At 51.1% G+C, this 18,787-nt stretch overlaps 1 protein-coding gene across 1 annotated transcript in view; it reads right to left on the bottom strand.

Annotated features, from left to right (window-relative positions):
- The window catches only part of SLC24A3 (solute carrier family 24 member 3), a 422,796-nt gene that overhangs the window by 144,808 nt on the left and 259,201 nt on the right, over positions 1–18,787 (bottom strand). Inside the window, exon 3 of the mRNA XM_043883055.1 lies at positions 15,198–15,274. Within this exon, the coding sequence (XP_043738990.1) occupies positions 15,198–15,274 (77 nt within the window). The remainder of the gene's footprint in view (positions 1–15,197; positions 15,275–18,787) is intronic.

The raw sequence follows: 18,787 nt of genomic DNA, 5'->3' as shown, positions 1-18,787 counted from the left end.
ACAAAATATAGACAGCGTGGCACAATGTAGGCTCAATGGGATGCTTGTTGACAGTTGCCTCACTCAACCTCAGCTGAGAACATGCACGTGCAAACATTGCTTTGGGGGCTGCAAATAAATTTTAGCAAGTAAGCGAATCTGCAAATGCATAATTTGTGAATAATGAGATCAACTGTGTATCTGTTGGTTGATTGATCTAGGGTAAGAATCTTCTTTATTAAGTGCTATGTGCTTGAGCAAACAGTGGTCTCAAGTAAAGCACTGAACTAAGCAGAGCGATGGCCATGCCCTCATACTGCTGCAGATCACCAAGAGAAAACTTTCTTCCAAAGACCACAGAGATTGCTGGGAATAGCTGTGCAGTTTCTGCACTGCACAGTCCTTTCAGCTGCGGCCAGGCAGCCTACTTTGGGCTGCTTCACCCAGGAAGGGGCACCATTTTATCATTTATCCAGGAGTACCATGTGTACCAGTGGTGGCCTCTCAAAGTGCTTGCTGAATGATTTTCTACAAACTTCCCTGGAAACCTATGAGGTCAGCAGGGACAGGTAGCCACGTGCTTGCTTTCCTGTTGGCAATCAAGTGACTTGTCCTAGGATATTCTAACAGTCACTCTTCCGATGCATGTGGTCCTTTCAAAGCTGACAAAGCAAGGGGTCCTCTGGGCAGTGCCCACCAGTGTAGTGTTTCCTGTAGCCAGTGGGATGGACCAGTAGAGGGCCAAGGCTGCCTGCCACCTGCCAGTTCAACTCTTTGTTCCATTTGGGGGTTCACTCTTGAGGCTGCCATGCCTTTAACATGACTGGAGAAGCATAGGGTGGTGACAGCAAATGGCTGAGGCTGGCACATGATAAAGTCTCTAACTGATCAATTTCTATCCAGGCCTAGGGTGACATAAACATCTGCCCACAGGTGACCAAAGCCCAGTGTTTCCCACAGAGCTCAGTCATTTTTACATAGGCCTACAGATTCTGAGCAATGTGTCTAATAGTACATGGACAAAACTGAACCCCAAACCCCAAGTGACCCCCCTATCCTGCCTGCCTGGTGATTGCTGCTCCCTCCTCCCATGACACCAGCATCCCTGCTGACATCCTACTGCTGCCTGCACAGACACCATGGAGATGCATCCACCCCAGGCCTCCTCCTCTTTCTGCCATCCCTTCTCAGAGTCATGCAGCTCATGTTAACTTCCCCCTTTCAGAGATTCTCCTGAAGCACCTCTGGGTGTGCCCCACCCCATTTTGCTGCAGCAACATAAAGAACTGAACTTCATCCTGGAGTGACTACGGGAGCATTTCCGGTTATCTCTGATTGGTGTGCTCTCGTGCCTGAGAATCCTATTTTATTGGTAGAGAAAAGTTGAGACTCGCCTCTTATGGGGTCACGGAGAAGTGGACTCTAGAGTGGTTTTGGTCTTGTATAATCTCAATTAGCTGGCCCTCCATGTCCTGACACCCCAAACAAACATACCATCTAGTGCCAAAACCCTTTTTCTTTGTTCCACACACACAGATTCAACAAGAATGCCAGCCCTGTTCTCCCAATCAAATCACCTCTCCAAAGACCCTCCTGCCTAGAAATGTGGAGCCTCCACTTTCTGAGGCTCGTTTCTCCTTGGCTGAGGATCCAAGGGAGTTGCTTGGTGAATTGTCTTTACCAACGGGATATGGCAGAGGTGATACCATGCCAGAGGGGAGCTTAGGGCTGCTTCTGATTATCTCATGGGACACTTTTAGCTGTCATGTGAAGAAACCTAGGCTAGTTCCCTGGAGGAGGACACAACATGTGACCCCAGCTGATAGCCAGTCATCTGTCCAAAGACAGGCACCTGGCTACTGACAACTGAAGAGATACACACAGGGAAGCCTAGCCAAGACTGGAAGAACCACCTGGGTAAGCCCTGCCCAAATTGTTGACCCACAGAACCATAGCTAAATAAGTGGTTGCTTGTATAAGCTACTAAAACAGAGGTTCCTCTGTTACACAGCATAAGCTTACTGATGCAATATCATTCCTTTAGAGCTAAGATCATTAATGGGCCCTGAGGGTGGTTAGTCATCATTACTCAAAGTAGGACTTTAGCAAACTGTAAAGTACTTGTGAAAGGAGAATTCTGTGATCAGCTTTGAAAACCATGCTATTACACATCCCATACGGAGATTCATGGCCCAATTTGCATATTAAAAGATTGTGAGAAACCCTGCACTTAGCACATAGTCAGACAATAACTTATCATTTCTGTTCCCGATCAATAAAGGAGCCTTGATTTCAAACCTGAAGACCACAGATCCTCTGAGAAGCCCAAGTGATGGTACTGGGGTCAGGTGTCAACCCAGAGATGGTGGCAGGTGGTCGAGACACCTCTCTGATGGCAACCAGGTGTCCCCATGCTATGGAATAGATGGGGGTGTCTCTGCTCTTGGCTCCTGACCACCTGGAGGCTTCCTTGTACCTGCTGAGGCCGAGGGACAGGCCACCAAGAGGGCACATGAAGCAGCCTCCAGAAAGAACTGAAACAAGACTAGTGCTGCCTCCAGAAGGTGGACGAGCTGCCTGGAAGTCGTTGCCAAAATTCTCTATTTACAGAAAATGGCACTTTGTAAATACCAAGCTGTGCTATTTATGTAGCTGTTTCTCATCAATATATGTGGGAATTCTGTAATTATCACGAGTGCTCTTCAAAGGCTTCTGGAATTGCAGACAAAGGAGGGGCACAGATAGAGTCAGCTGAGCCTCGCAAGCCCTGTGCCCCCGGCTCCTGTTCTTTCACGTGGCTTGGCTGCTAGTGAAAGTGAAACAGCAAAGGGCAGGGCAGGGCCAGGCCAGAGCCGTGACCAGGGTCTGGCCAGATGGCCCCTCTCCTTGGGGCACGGATCGGGGAGTAACGTGGGCAGAAACAAGGCACTCAGGGATCTGGACGTGGAGGGATATGAAGCCAGTCCAACAATGACCAGCCCACGCTGGTGCTGGACATAAGGCTGGTGACACTGTCCTGCAGCATGGCCACAGTCCCCGAGTCCACCCCACAACCCCGGGTCCTCTGGCAGTTTAAGAACTGGGAGGTTTCTAGAGCTGTGCCCGGAAAAAAGGCTTTGAAAACTATCAAACACTGCGTCTACTGACCACGCCTGGAGTCACTTCCAAAGTCATCACTCATATCGTTGCCATGGAAGGAGACTTCCCCCCCCCATCGCCCCCCGACTCAGGAGCCCTGCACCTGGGTCCAACCCCAGCTGTCAATCCTGCGCTCTGTGCCCTGGGCAAGTTGCCTGATTTCTCCGTGCCTCAGTTTCCTCACCTGGGAAAAGAGGAAATAATCCCTGTGTCCTAGGTGTTATGTCATGGGACCCTCTCAGGGTCTTAGTGACCCATCTCCAAAGTGGGAACAAGATCGGCTCCTGCAGGAGAAGCCAATGAACACGCAGCTCTGAGCGTCTCATCCTTCATTTCTGTGCGATGTTCCCAGCGCAAGTCTTACATTTGTCAGCCCCCTGGGAGGGGAGGACTACCACCCATCCTGCACTGCTCACTGACAAATCTGTCCATCAATATGTCTTCATTTGATTGAAGCTGAGGTAATTATGCAACACTGGTCTAAACATGGTGTCAGCAATTGCTTCTTTGGGCTATTTGCTCTGCCAAACCTCAGTTTGTTCATTTATCTAAAATGGGAGGATTAAGGTGGAAGGTGAGAGGAAGGTGCTGGCATGCTCCTCCCACTGTGGGAAACTCGCAGCCAATGTCCGTCTCCCACCCCCAGCCTTTACCTTCATGGCCTGGAGTGGACCAGCTGGACGCCCTGTTTGTGCAGCATGTGTGCACACAAGCCCTGGTGCTCCCTGCCACTCTCCCTTGTCAGCATCTTAATGGGAGAGAAGAAATTCCTATCTACTTGGTTGGTTGCTTTTCTGAGCTTCTGGGAGATTCCTGATGCACTTGAACCAGTGCCAGGTATACTGGTGGCTGAAAAAATGACACGAGGCATCAGGGGCCTGTTACCCTGTGACTGACCTTCAGCTGAGCAATGAACACTGGGCGACCTTTCTGCTTGGCTCCCACTCTGATGCCCTGGACTCGTGCGCAAGTGACGGACTACAGTGCCCGGACCACTGGCAAACTGAGGCTGGAGTTGTCTAGCATCTGGCCCTTTGCCATGAATATTATTTGGGGGCAGTGGTGGCTCTTGACTCTCTACAGGAGTCCTGTTCCACATATGAAGCAGCTGCCCACTTTTGTTCTGCCCACACTGGTCATGTGACTTGATCTAACCCCAGGGGCCATGGAAATGAGCCTGTTCTCTTGTGATAAGAAGGCACAGAGCCTCAGAAAGTGCCTGTCTGTACCCAAGCCCAGAGCTCAAGCTCCCAACTCCAGCCTGCTGAGTTTCACTTGGGCAATATCGATACTCCTCTGTTTCCAGGCAGCACAAGCTCTTCAGAAGGGGCTGAGTCCCAGGAAATTGGACAGTGTCATGGCTGACCAGAGACGGGAGTCCTTTTGTCTTTTACTGCACCAATTGCGGCTCTTGGAATTGGACTGGACCTTGAGAATTTTTTTTTTTTTACTTACAGCTGAAGAGGCCAAAATATGAGAAAGGCTAGTGACTTTCTCAAGGTCGTAGAGCTGGACAGTGGTAGCCCTGGGACAGACTGGCCCAGCACCACTGCAATCAACACAGTAGTGACATCCTCACCAGTCACACTCTTTCTCCTTTGGTGAACGGTGCCATCGCCCATTTATCCCAAAGACAGACAGACAGAGACCCTCTGCACTCAATTGGTTTGAAGACATTCAAAGCAGCACAGCTCTCCTGCCAGTGTTCAAACACTCTTATCTCATTATTAGAAAGATCACATGGGAAACATTCCAGTCTCTGCCACATCTCACAGTGCAGGACACCCCTTCCCCTCCCTTCCCACGCTGCCTCTCCGTGCCAACACCATCACTAAACCACACAGAGATGAATACACTCACAGAAGAACTTTTCCCTTCCTATCAGTTTTTATTTTTTTAAAAAAGATGAGGACCAGATAATTTTATAAGGGAAGACACAGTAAATCATCTCGTTAGTCATCCTGAGTTCTTTCCAGTTTGAACAGACTCCTCTCTGAACTGACTTGTCTATTTACTATAGCAAGGGAGACAAGAGGATTCACTTTTTGCCATTTTTGGTATAGAAAAATCTGGTTCCATTGCCAGCAAAGAGTGGAGCAAAATGTTCAGGCGGTGGCTAGTTTGGGAGTGTTCACACGTGAGAACCAAGGCATGTGTAAAAACTGCACAGGGCAGCAAGATAGAGGGTCGATGTGGAATCAGAGGAAGGGGTGCACCCAGGTACCCCAGGTGGGATGAGCTTGAAATGACTGAGGAACACGAGGAAGGTCTGTGGGATGGGAGTGTGCTGGGGGTGGAGAGGGTAGGACATGGATGTGGAGAGGTGGGCAGACCCAGAACATGCAGTCCAATCCCCACATATATCATTAAAGGACTGCCTGGACTACTGTGTGGGACGTGGACATGGGGGGGGATCCTGGTCCAGGGGAGGGTGATGGCAGCCTGGACAATGGCCATGCCAGTGAGGATGGAGATGAGATGAGGATGAAGACACAGGTTGGAGGTGGAAAGGCCAGGATGGGCTGATGGAGGTGGGGTAGGAGGGAAAGAAGTTAAGGCTGATTTCTAAGATTTCAGCCTGAGCAATTCAATGGACGGTTTCTGAGATGGCCAACCTAAGGGGCAAGAGGGTTTGTTGTCTTTTAAAAACCCATGGCTCCATTTCAAACTATATTCCAACTCCATATCAATCTACATTCCCCCTTCAATGGAGTGCTGAGTTGCCAAGGAAGAAATTAAACACACTCACACACACTCCTTTATCCAGAATCCCACTTTAAGTAATTGTGCCTAAGATGGTAAAATGTCTTTCCTATTGCCTTTTAAAAGAGGGTTATGGTATCCATAGATAAGCATCTGTACGTGTCATGTGTGCACTCAGATGGATGTGCACATGAGCCTGGGGATAAAATTGCCCTCTGGGACTTGCCCTCTGCAGAGGAGAGTAATAGGTCTTGCCTCAAGCCAACTCTGTAAAACAGAAAAGAAATGAAGTCAGATGAAGCTGGGCCTGTGTCCAGGAGAGGATGAGAGGGCCAGCACAAGCCAAGTTGCTGGTCCTATCACAATTTCAGATACTGAAAACCACTCTGCTGGCTGCATTCATCCCTCTAGTTCACAGCATTGAGGAAAAGACAGCTTTAACAGTTCAAGAGGAGAAAAAGTAGATCCTCAGTGTTCTAATTTTGTATGTAAAATGAGACCCATCAAAGCACTAATAACATAGCTGACAAGACAGACTCCATGTTTACCTTTGGAATCCACTCCCAGGCTAGGAGAGTGCCTTGTATTCTGAGAATGCATCACGAGAGTCCATGAAGAGCATCCCCAGCCACGGGACAAGGATGAGGCCACAGGTGGGCCTAATTTGCATTCTTGCTTTGTCATTTACAGGCAAAAGAGCTTTACATCAAGAAATCTATTTGCAAACAGCTCCTAGTATTCTTGGGAGTAAGATGAAATAAGCCTTAGGAAACAAGACTTTCAGAGAGGGTGTCACAGGTGTCCCAGGAGTGGAGGACACCCGTTGGATTAGGAGTTGGGTAGGTGGGTGCCATCTTGGTCCCTGGGCTGACAGTGAGGGGCAAATTTGATGGCTGACAGTTTACTCCAAATATCCCCTAAACCAGCAGCTTATTGGGATCTGGTTCTAAATTCCCCAATGAAAGAGGGCCACTTATTGAAAGGGCAAGTTATCTTTGGGGTTCCTTAAGATTCCTTAAGTGTGAGAACAAGAGAGGACTAGCGATGGGAACAGTTCTGGAAACTCTTTAGGAGCCTCTGAAGAGGGTGAGAAGCTCTCGGGATCTCAGGGAAGCGGGGGTGGGGAGAGATGTGGCAGAAGAATCCTGGCTCCTGCCTCACTGTGCCCCCCAGGGTGAATGGGCTTAGCCAAAGCTACACCCCAAACCCCACCTCTGCCCACTCCTTAACTGAGAACACATTTGGGTGGTTTTCATACTCAGGCACCAGCTTCAGCTGCTGAAATAACATCTCAGCAGACAGCGGCCAATGCTTCAGGGAAAGAACACTGTGATTGTCACCAATGACGTGTTTGTTCAGATGCTACATGTTGGAGCACGTGTTCAGAAAGGACTCTGAGTCCTTGTGAAATTGGGAAACAGACACAGCTCTGTAGGGGCTACAGACATAGCTCCCTGGGGCTCTTCAAAGCCCAAGCTGCCTGGCAGCACCAACATCGTGGAGACAGGCATGTAACTGGAGTCGATGGTTTCAGAGGAAAGATACTGTAAAATTGTAGCCAGTATAGAATATTGTTCTCATTGGGACTGTTGGCAATGTCATCTCAGAGGAACACATAAATTAAGTTTGCCTTGTGGGTTACAAAATAAAGAAAAACAAAATAGACTGGGGACAAGTGGACCAATAATAATAAATTACTATCAATAATGACAAACTACTGATAGATAAATAAGATGAAGAGAAGCATACAGTAGGCTGCAGGTGTCCGGTCCTGCTAGGTAAATATTTGGTATCTAAGCAATGTGCCTGCTCTCTCCCATCACCAGTTGGGGCTCCTCATTAGATCAAAGGTAACACTGTCTGCTCCATGCTCATTCTCTAAGCTTCTCTCTATTGCACTGGGTTCAAAATGTGAATCAAAGAGACAGTAGACGAACACATGTAGTATCTGTCCAGAAGGGGCTGGATTCTCATAATTTTGCATCTTCTATAGCCTCATGGGTTTTAGAGAGAGAACAGATGTGCATAATAATAATGGTTGTTGTTTACTCAGTTTGTGTATGACTGTTTGGTGACCCCATGGGCTACAGTCCACCAGGCTCCTCTGTCCATGGGATTCTCCAGGCAAGAATACTGGAGTGGGTTGCCATTTCCACCTGTGAAGATCTTCCTGACTCAGGGATCGAACCTGCGTCTCCTGCATTGGCAGGCGGATTCTTCACTGCTGAGCCATGAGGGAACTCCAATAATAATGGTAGGTAATATCTATTAAGCCTTTACCCTAGAAGCAGAACTAGATTCCAGGATTCTAGTGCAAGTCTTTTAGCTGGGAGGGGGGAGTCTCAGAAAGTGACCCCCCCCCATCCAGAAAAGAGCAGGAAAATAGATCGGGGAGGAATGGTGCTGCTGATCCAGATGTGTTATCCATAAGATGCTGGACAGGCACCTGCTGGGGCACCTGGGAGAGACAGGGCTGAATGTGTTTCCATGTGTACATCTGAGGCATAAGGGAACCAAGGTATTTATCCATCAACCCCTCTCTGACTGAGGGCTATTTCTGGGGCTGATGATTTCCTGGCACTTCTGGGCTGCCCTGCATTCTGGCAGAATGGGTTGTGGGGGTCAGCAAAAGCCTGGAGTCATAGGAGCTGGGAACTGGGATTCAGGCAGGCGCACCAAGCTGTAAATACTAAGTGGGCACAGGGGAGCCTTATCCCAGCAGTGCCAGATACTCTACCAAGAACTCTGCCCACATGCCTTCATACGTTCCTGAAAGCAGCCAGATTCACCTCCAGTGACTGACGGGGAAACTGAGGCTTGATCAGGCAAAGCAGATCGTCCATGGCTATGCGCCTAATCAGTGGAAAAGCCAGGACCGACACTCAGGTGGGTTTCACTCAAAGGGTACGCTTTAAACCACCACCAGGCTTTATATTCAGCTTGAGGCCCTGGGGAACCAACCACTGGCCAACCTGTGTACAGCTCATGGGGCCTGATGGTCAGACTCTGGCCATCTGAACTGGGTCTCACGCAAGGAGAGGAGTCAGTAACTTAAGATCTTTCGAAACATAATTTACCCTCTTTGTGCTAATCTTCTCTGGACACCAGTTTTAGCTTTGTGTTGACACTGACAAATTAAGGACATGCTCAGCACTTTTGCAAAAGTAAACAGGAAATTCCACAAGCTCTTCTAATCATTTTTCTCTTCCAGGGTGAAATCCCTTAACGCAACACGTCTGCCTGGCCAGAGAGTTGTTGGCAGGGCCTTGCTGACCAGATCCTGTGGGTCCCCCCATACGTCGAAACCCCTGTGGCAGCTTCTCTCTAAGGACCCTGGCCTTGGAGCTATAGAAAGGCCTCTGGGCCCCCCTGTCCTGGTGTTCATGAGGCTGGGGCTGGCTCCCAGTGTGTCTGACTCTGGTCCTTTGTGGTGGGCTAAGCACAGGTGAGCCACCCTTAGAGAGATGTAGGGTAGGGAGAAGGTGAGGACCAAAACACCTAACATTTCTTGAGCATCTACTATGCACTCCCACTTTATAGATGGGGAAATCGAGGCCAGGAGAAGTTCTGTGACTTGTTCCAAAGCCCCTAGCACTTTGGTGACACACAAGCTCTCCTGCTCCTAATCTGGGTATCCTTCTCTCTCATCAAACATCTCATCTTGCAACAAAGGTTTATTGTCTAGCTCAGGGAACTATAGTCAATATCTTATAATAACCTATAAGGAAAAATAATTAGAAAAATAATATATGTGTATATGTAAAACTGGGTCACCTTGCCGTGCACCTGAAATATTGTAAGTCAACTATACTTCAATAAAAATATATAATAAGAAAAAAGAAGCCTATACATAACCCCTGCCCTCCCCCTGCGCTCCCCCCCCCCCCCCCCGCCCCAAATCCCATCTTGGTAGCCTGGTGGCTTATAAGTGACTTCTACACATCCCATGTGTGTGAGTTGCTAAACCCAGGCCATCGCTCAGATGCCAGGGTAAAGGAGTAGCGCCTCTTTCCTAGCGACCTTTTTTCCCAGCTTTGTGACCCAGAGGTCACAAAGCCACCTCTGCTTTGTGATTTTTTGAGTTGACAATGCAAGCAAAAGGAGGGATGACGCTCAGTTAGAATCTCTAGGTCTTCCAGGGGAGCTCCTTGCCATGCATGCATGCTCAGTTGCTCAGTTGGGTCCAACTCTTTGCAACCCTATATGGACTGTTCCCCTGCCTACAGGATTTTCTAGGTAAGAATACTAGAGTGGGTTTCCATTTCCTCCCGAGGCTACTTAGATTTATATTAATGAGAATAAAATAAAATTTAAAATCAGGCTAACCTCTCAGTCAGACTAACCAAGTTTCAAGGGCTCAGTAGCTCACAAGGCCAGCAGCTCCTTTAGAGGACCGAGCAGAGAGGCAACAACTTCATCAGCATTAGAAGGTTTGATGAGATAGCACTGTTCTGTAGACTTAGAGTTCAGTCTCAGAGCACAAAAGGAAAGGAATGACCTTGGAGAGACAAAAATCACCCCCGGGGCTGAGGTGGAGCTATGATGTACAACGCTGCCTCTCCAAGTAGGGGTGGGGGCAAGAAGGGCCAGCTCCACATCCTACTGGCACCCTCGCCCCTCCGGCCACTGAGAACTGGCTTGTGCATCAATTAGTTTATTCTTTGGCTCTTAACAAAAGCACTCTGAGCCCCAGGGAGGGGAGAGGATCCAAGGACACCATTCCTTAAGATATTATAATTAAACAGATGACTGGAAGCAGCCAAGGCCCCAGGGAAAAGACAACGGTCCAGTAAGGCCCCTTCCAGAGCCCCTCCCCCAGGACTGAAAGGGGACTGGAGCTCGGAGGAGGCAGGGAGAGGAGGGGAGTGCTCCCCACCTGGGATGGGCTCTCCCCCGTTCTTCAGGAGCATGTCAAAATTAGCTTTCACCCTGCTCCAGGTGGGGGTGAAATTGGAGTTGGAATTCAGACTGCAAAGCCAAGACTTCCTTTGGGATCTGCCTGCCCTCCTGTGCTTCAGTCACCCCGACTAGAGAAGACCTGATGGAGGGTATCCTGATCAACATTAGAACAGACTGTGAAACAAGTTCTCAGACAAGTGTGTTTCCCTGGGGATATTCACTGTCGACAGAAGTTTGCAGATGACGGATTTCCACTCTACCAGGAGCTTCCCAGGTGGCTCAGTGGGTAAAGAACCTGCCTGCAATGCCGGAGATATGGGTTCAGTTCCTGGGTTGGGTAAATCTCCTGGAGGAGGGCACAGCAATCCACTCCAGTATTCTTGCCTAGACAAGAATCCCATGGACAGAGGAACCTGGCAGGCTACAGTCGCAGTCATACATGACTCAGCACAGCACAGCACACGGAACCCCTAGGTAAAGAAAGTAGGAAGGAATCTTTGTCTAGTGGAATCTCAGGCCTGAAGGTTTCTGACGGCCTCAAAACCTGGAAGAGCCAAGGAAAATTAAAGTCACAGTGTGGGCAAAGTTTAACCAGAAATGGCTGCTTGATTTCCACAAAGCTCACAAAAAGGAGGGAAGTATAAAAAAAAAAAAAAGAAAGAAAGGCAAGCTTGGACAGGGAAGATTAAAGTGTAGTTTCAGGGAGTCAGAGCACCTGTGACCACGGGCCAGCACCAGGCCAAGGGCAGGGGCTGTGCAGAAAGCCTCCCATGAAAAGCATACTCACGAGGTCTATGTGCGACGGGGTGTGTGAGCTTAGATGTGAAGCTTAATCAGGTTTCGAGACACATGCTAAAAGGCCTGGGTGCTCTGGTGGAGATCCCAAATCACTGCCAGTTGGTCCCTGGGGTCCTCTCTCTGGGGTGGCCACAGACAGGACACAGCTCTGGGACCCTCCCGAAGAGGGCCTGCCACCCCTCACTGGAAGAGGCCAGATGATGTAAACACCCGTTTACGATGCCCTGAGGGGTGTTCGTCAGGGTACCTGGGACCCCTAGCCGCATGGCCCTGAGCCATCCTCTGGCATTCCTGGACTCTGTGCCCTGACAGGGGAGAAGAGTGCTCTGAGTAGCCCCTGGCCATGCCTGACCCTATTCCCCAGGCAAGGAGGGACCACTTACAAGCCAGTGCCTGAGTCACCGCCTGGGGCCTCCCACCCTCCAGACCATAGTTTCCACTCCCTCTAGATCCTGAACTCCAGGGTCTAAACCTTCCAGGTTTCTGCCTCCTGCCTGGAACCCCCTTCCCTCTTCTCCTTTGGAAAATGCCTGCCCACTCTTCAAACCCACTCCACTGTTGGAGCCTTCATTTCACTCCTCCTGCCCTGGGGGGGACCATGGCTGCAGTCTCATGCAGCGGGAGCCATCCAGGGGGGATCTGCTTCCAATACAGTGGGCTCCTGCAGAACAATACAGTGAGCTGTGACCAGACTGCTAGAAGGGTCCAGCCCAGTGCCACCATCCTGCGGGGGCTCAGAGATGCTTCCCAGAAGGCTGAAAGCAGGACTCTGTATGTAGCTCCTACAGCCCTGACTCATGCATTTAACTGTTTCCCACCGGCGACCGGGATGGCTCAGGTTAGCCCTGGCAGCCTTTCCTACACCCAACGATGTAATCCGACAATTCTTGAGCTCCAGGTGTGCTGGGTACCATGGTGGGTGGAGCTTGTCCCAGTGCTGAACAAGTAGGGACTGAGGAGCTTTTGTTTTGTAATGGGCCAGACAGTACACGAGGGTTTCTTGTGAGGCTCATGTAACCCTGCAGTGGAGGTTTGGGTGGGTCATATTCCTGAGGCTGGACAACACAAATTTGTTCCCTGACCCTGGGGAGGCCATCAGCAGGCCCAGCCTGCCTAGATGCAGCAGAGGGGCTCCTCCTCCCCCGAGCCTGGGACCCCTGTCCTGCATCACCTGCCTGCATGTGGATCCCCCAGGCAGCAGGTTGGGCTTCTCCACAGGGGTCTCCTCCCTCTGAGAGGCAGGTTGGGGAGGAAGCCTGAGTGGGCCTTGGCTGCAGACACAGGCTGTTTGGGTGGAGAATTCTGGAATTCAAGGTGCTGGAGCGTGGTCTTCAAGGGGTGAACACTGACTTTGGCCCCTAGACTCCTTGCCCTGTGGTTTCCACAATGCAGGGCCCAGGGCAGGGCAGGCTGTGGGATAAGACACCAGTAATGACAAAGTGTGAGGCTGCAGGCTTATATCCACTCCTCTGGGCAAGGGGGATAAAAAAGTACCTTTAAGCAAAGGCCGGAATTATCCTGCTTTGTCTACTTAGCTTTCATGCCTGCCTGGGAACTCACTGCCCCAGATGGCAGAGGCCTTACGGGACCCTTGGCTCATGAAGGACAAGGCAACGTACCCTCCTCTGCCTTCAGCTGGGTTCAGAGGATCCCGGGGCCGGGGGGAGTGGAGGAGGGAGGAAGGGCCCTGCCTTCGGCTGCGACAACACCCCTTGGGAGACAGAAGCTCGTGCTGTTTGGGCTGAGAGTGGAAACCTCATCTCTCAGCTGTCAAGGCATCAGGGCGCCGAGGCGGCTGGGAGTCCCGGGTCTGATGGAGTGCCTAGGTCTTCTCAGCCTAACAATAGGGAAGGCTCCCTGGTGCTGGGATGGCAGCTAGCATCCATAGGAACTGTTCTGTGCCTGTGACTCTCCTGATGGGCAGAAGGGCTGCAGAGGTTGCTTTATCATTTGGGGCCCCTTGAGCCTTTTTTTAAGTGGAGGGTTTAGAGGGGTTGGGGTAAGTGGGGAACGACTTGTAGAGTTGACAGCTTTCATCAGGAAAGGAGTCATGCTTAGGCAGCTTATTGGGCCAGGGGGTAAACATATTGCCAGAAGTCACACACAAAGCAAGGATAGCAGAACCGGGCTCCACCCCACATCTGGTCTGACTCCAGAGCCCGTGGTGTGGATGGAAAAATAAGGTCTCTGTCCCCTCCCCTGGATTATGGTGGGCTTGTGACTGCAACAGAGGCTAACAGAAATGACTCATGTGACTTCAGAGGCTGTGCCACTCAGGCCATGGGCTTCCTCCTTGTCACCAGAACCCTCCCTCTGCAAGCCCTGGGCTGCTACCTGGAGCCATGCTGGAGAGGGTACACAGAGGTGCTCCAGCTGACAGTCCCAGCTGGGCTAGTCCTCCAGACACTGCAGCCCAGACACCAGACATGGGAGTGGATGAGCCTTCTTCAAAGGGTCCTCCAGCAGCCATGGCTCCAGTCCTAGCCATCAGCGTTACCACAGCCATCAAATCTCCCATCCTGAGCCCTGGATCCTGGGGTGCAGCACCCACCTCTGTGCCCTTTCTGAACTATTGATCCCTGGAACTGATGAGTGACAGGATGTGGTTATTTGATATGTCACCCAATTCAGGGAATGTTTCACAGCAATAAATAACCAGAATGGAATCAAGAGCATCCAGGCAGAGCCCGTGCCATGGAAACGGGAAAGAGCACTGATGTATCTAGTGGAGAATGTGTCCTGAGTCTTACTAGTTTTGCAGCTACTTCTTCAAGACAGCATCATCCCTGCACCCACCCCACCCCCCAAACTCTCTGGATGGGGACAAGGAAAATCAAAAGCCTTCCATCCACTGGGCCTGTGGGTGAAGTGCTAGGCCAGAGGTGGAGATTAAGAGCCAGAACACATTTTCATGGACCACCTACTATGTGCCAGACACTCTCCCACCACAGGACAGGAAGAGGTCTCGGAGGAAGCCACATGCAAAACTACATCCCTGTTCTCATCCCAGCTGTGCACAAAACTACATCCCTGTGGAAGAGAAGGTGATGAGCAATAAGCAAAGAACTAGATAATATTATGTCACAGGGTACTCGGTGCTGCAGAGAAAAGTAAAGCCATGTGAAGACAGGCAGTTCACAGAGGCAGGTTGGGGAAGGATGGACTCCCAAGGAAGGTGGCATTTCAGCAAAGAGAACCCCCACTCTGTTTGACCCCAGAGCCCACTCCCTGGGCATGGGTATCGGGGAAAGAAAACGTCCATGTAGCCCCTAGCGTACACACCTGTGGCCTCTTAAAGACAGTACCTTTGGATATACACTACCATATGTAAGACAAATGAGAAGAATCAGCTGTAAAGCACAGGGAACTATACTTGGTATCTTGTAATAACAATCTAGAAGGGAAGAGGACCTGAAAAAGTATATATATGTACACACACACACGCACGCACACACATATAATTGAATCACGTTTCAGTACACCCAAAACATTGTATATCAATTACGCTTTAATAAAAAACACCTTTTAAAAAGCACGTTTGTTGATCACTCGTTTGGGGCTCACAGACCCCACAGCAGGTGTGTGAACAGGAGGGGAAACCCTTCCCCTCCCTCATCTCCAACCCCCAATTCCAAGCTCTCCCTCCGGCCCTGCGGCGGGGCCATCAGCAGGGTACTTACACAAAGCACGTGAAGGACCACTGCCCCCTGTCTTCGGTCCTCGTTGGTAAAGATGTCATTGGGGAACTCATGCAGGGCTGCGGGATGGAGAGAGAAGAGCAGCTCAGTATACACAGGTAACAACATTTAGAGCAGGAAGCCTTCAGAATACTGCCTTCCTCAGTCTACCGTGAACTTGGATGAGGAAAAATGACATCTGTAAGTTCAAAGTTCACAAATCTCTAACTGGGAACTTGGTGATTCCTCCTGATAAGCATGGAGGCAACAAATCTCGGTTGGGTTAGAAACACGCAGGGCTGTGACCCCAGCGGACATGCTCAGGATCCACGGTCCTGCCATCTGCCTGGTTCCCGCTCACCCCCTTCAACATGGGGGTGGCGTGGAGTTCATCACCTGTGACCAAGGGTCATGAGGACACCTGGGAACCACTACTGTGCAGGTCTGTGTTCTAATACGCTGACAACTTCATTCCAGTGCATTAGTTTCCTTCTGCAGCGTCACACGTCTCCTTGCAAATATTTAAACGTTTTTCCCGAGCAGAGGTCTGCAGGCCTCAAGGGTTACCCGGGGGTCCGTGGCACATGCAGGGTTAAGTCCTTGCTCTGAACTGTCTGTCTGGCCCTCCTTTCCTTGTCCTGCTCTTGCCCTGGCCGGGGGCCCCCTGGCCTCTTATACTCCCTCCTCCTGCCTCCTACTTCTATGCCACATTGCCCTCTGCTTCCCAGGAAGTCCAGTGCAGTGCAGAACACATAAGAAATGTTCCTTTCTGCCCACTTTCCAAACTCAGGACACAGATGGCTGCCGTGCAGTAAAGATAAGAAGGAACCCTGCAGGGCAGGCCTGTCCCTCAACTTTCTGGCTCAGGTTGCCCAGCACTGTCTGCCCCCAACCCGGGGGTGCTTGACTCTGGCCAAACCTGCACCCCACTCCATGCTTCTGAAGACAATAGGCATCGCCCATAGCTGCACTGCTCCCTCCTGATGTCCCCTGGGGATGGGCTGGCCGTGGTGGGTAGACAGAGGCTCTGACAGCAGGACATCTGCACAGGTTTGGGCAGAATTCACAGCAGCATACGCAGTGACCTCTGCTCCCAGCCAGCCAGCACCCACCCGCCCTGCACTTGACAGCCACTATGCCTCCAACCCTCCCAGAAAGCTGTTGCTTCTGGACTGTAGATGAGAAACCCAGGGGCAGCAGGACTGGACAGTGTGCTGGAGCATCCACAGCGAGGGCCATGTGCCCAGAAGACCAGCCCGTGACGCCCTCACAGCTGTGACCTCTTGGCTCCTGGCACTGCTTGCACATCTTATTTCACCTGGTGACCTCTTCTTTCTGGGGGGCTTCTTCCTAGTGGGGGACCTGATCCGATCTATATTCAGCCCCCACACACCAGAGGAGCAATCTGTGCAGCTGCCATGGGGCTTTTCAGTGTTGGGCAGTGCAGGGGGAAATGTGACCAATCCACTGCCCACTTTCCCCCAGAGGTGGAGACGGGCCAGTATGCAGGTTACTGTATCCATCAGGACAGCCTTGGGAAACTGAAGCCAGGGTCTGCCTTGTGATGGGCACCATGCAAAACCGCCATGCATGGGGACGGCTTACCATCAACGAGGAGGAGGAGGGATGTGAGGGGCATCAAGGTGCCCCTGGCACTGATACATGGAAGCCAGCCCACTGCCTTCCCTCCTACCCCTCCTGTTGAGAGCAGCATATGGAGGGAATGAAGGCCATGGTGCAGGCAATCCTACAAGTCTGCAAGATGCCCACCCTGTGCCCACTCTGTCATCCTTGTCTCTCTACCAGAGCCCCCAAGAATGGTTCGATCAAGGGCACCATGTCAGTAAGTGACACATTTTTATGTTTTGAATTGAGGCATTTTGAAGGACTGTTGCTAATGTTGAAGCTTCAATACCTTGGTCACCTGGTGCAAACAGCCAGCTCATTGGAAAAGATCTTGATGCCGGCAAAGACTGAAGGCAAAAGGAGAAGGGGGTGGCAGAGGATGAGATGGCTAGATAGCATCACCAACTCAATGGACATGAATTTAAGCAAACTCCAGGAGATAGTGGAGGACAGAGGAGCCTGAGATGCTGCGGTCCATGGGATCACAAAGTTGGACATGATTTAGCAACTGAACAACAACAATTTTTATTTTAAATGCCCTGGGTGCTCAACAGTGAGTGCAAAAGTGGAATGACCAGGACCAGATGGATGTTCTGGGCTTTGAGTTTGATAGGAGAGGGTCTCAGCAGAGATCTGGATTCCCAATCAACCCTGGGGCCTGGCTGGGGCTCTAGGCCGAGAGCTAAGCCCTTGGATGGGGAAGGACCCACAGAGCCCAGTGCTGGCTCTGGACCCGCAGAGTGAGCGCTGTCCAAAGTGCTGGCCCAGGAGGTGTTGGGCAGGGGTTGGGGTAAGAGGGTAGGGCTGGGGACCAGGACACTCTCCTTCAGGCTCCTCCTTCCTCAATGCTCAGGGGAGTGGGGAGCTTGGCAGTGTCCCCTTCTTGATCTGTCTTCCCGGCCTGGTGTCTGACTCATCACCAGCTGGAAACTCCCAGTCCTTGGTCAAGGGTGCCTCCTGCTGTCAGAACCCATGACTGGCCAGGAGAAAATCAGTGAAATTCTCCATGAGATGATCCTGTTACCCAAAGGCTAGTCCATGTGCCTGACATGCAGTGAGGCCAAATGATACTGAAATGCTGGCGTTCAGAGCAGAGAAAAATTTACTTCAGGGCCTAGCAAGGCTGAAGCAAGGCTCATGCCTTAAAAACCCCAAACTTCCTGAAAGCTCTCAGCAAAGCCCTTTTCTAGGAAAGGGGAGGGAGAGGCATGGTTGTTGTTGCAAACTTCCTGGTGTCAAGCCCTTTATTCCTGAGGTCAGGTCGTGGTCAGGGAACGACATGCTTGTCAATCTCCACCAAACAGATGTGATTCTCTCTCTGACAAGAAAGGGCAGGTCCCAAGGCACAACTTCCACCCTCCGAGGTCTAGGGCCTGGTTAAGAGGAGGCAGAGCTCAGTTGTTGGCTCCTTCAGGGCCAAGTCTCCAGACCCTGTCTAGCTGTCACAGCTGAGGGAGCCAGACCCCCAGGACCCAACTGGCCCTCAGGCTCTTCAGGCTGCCTAGACAACAGGGACTGGGTCTGGCAGGACACAGTCCCAGCCTGGTCCCTGGGCCCCCCTAGCTCACCTGCTGGCCCAAGCCTGGGTGAGCTGGAGGACCCTGGGAGAAGGCCAGGATCCACCTCTTACCTCACTCTCCACCTGATGACCACCACTCTGCTGACCATTGGCTGAAATGCCCATGATTGATGGCTCATTGACAGCTGGTTGCCTGTTCTTGGGACCAACTGCAGTGCTGACCAATGGCTGAGCAGGACCACTAATGGTCACTCACCGACAGTTGGTCACTTGGGGGTGGGGCCCATGGCGGGGCTAACCAATGGCTGAGAAGGACCACTAACGGTCACTCATTGACTGTTGGTCACTTGGGGGCAGGGCCCACAGCAGCACCAACCAATGGCTGAGAAGGACCACTAACGGTCACTCATTGACAGTTGGTCACTTGGGGGCAGGGCCCACAGCAGCA

Source organism: Cervus elaphus, chromosome 23 (genome assembly GCF_910594005.1).
Source record: "Cervus elaphus chromosome 23, mCerEla1.1, whole genome shotgun sequence".
NCBI lineage: Eukaryota > Metazoa > Chordata > Mammalia > Artiodactyla > Cervidae > Cervus > Cervus elaphus.
Note: the sequence above shows the minus strand (reverse complement) of the source record. Positions and strands in the feature narration are given on the sequence as shown.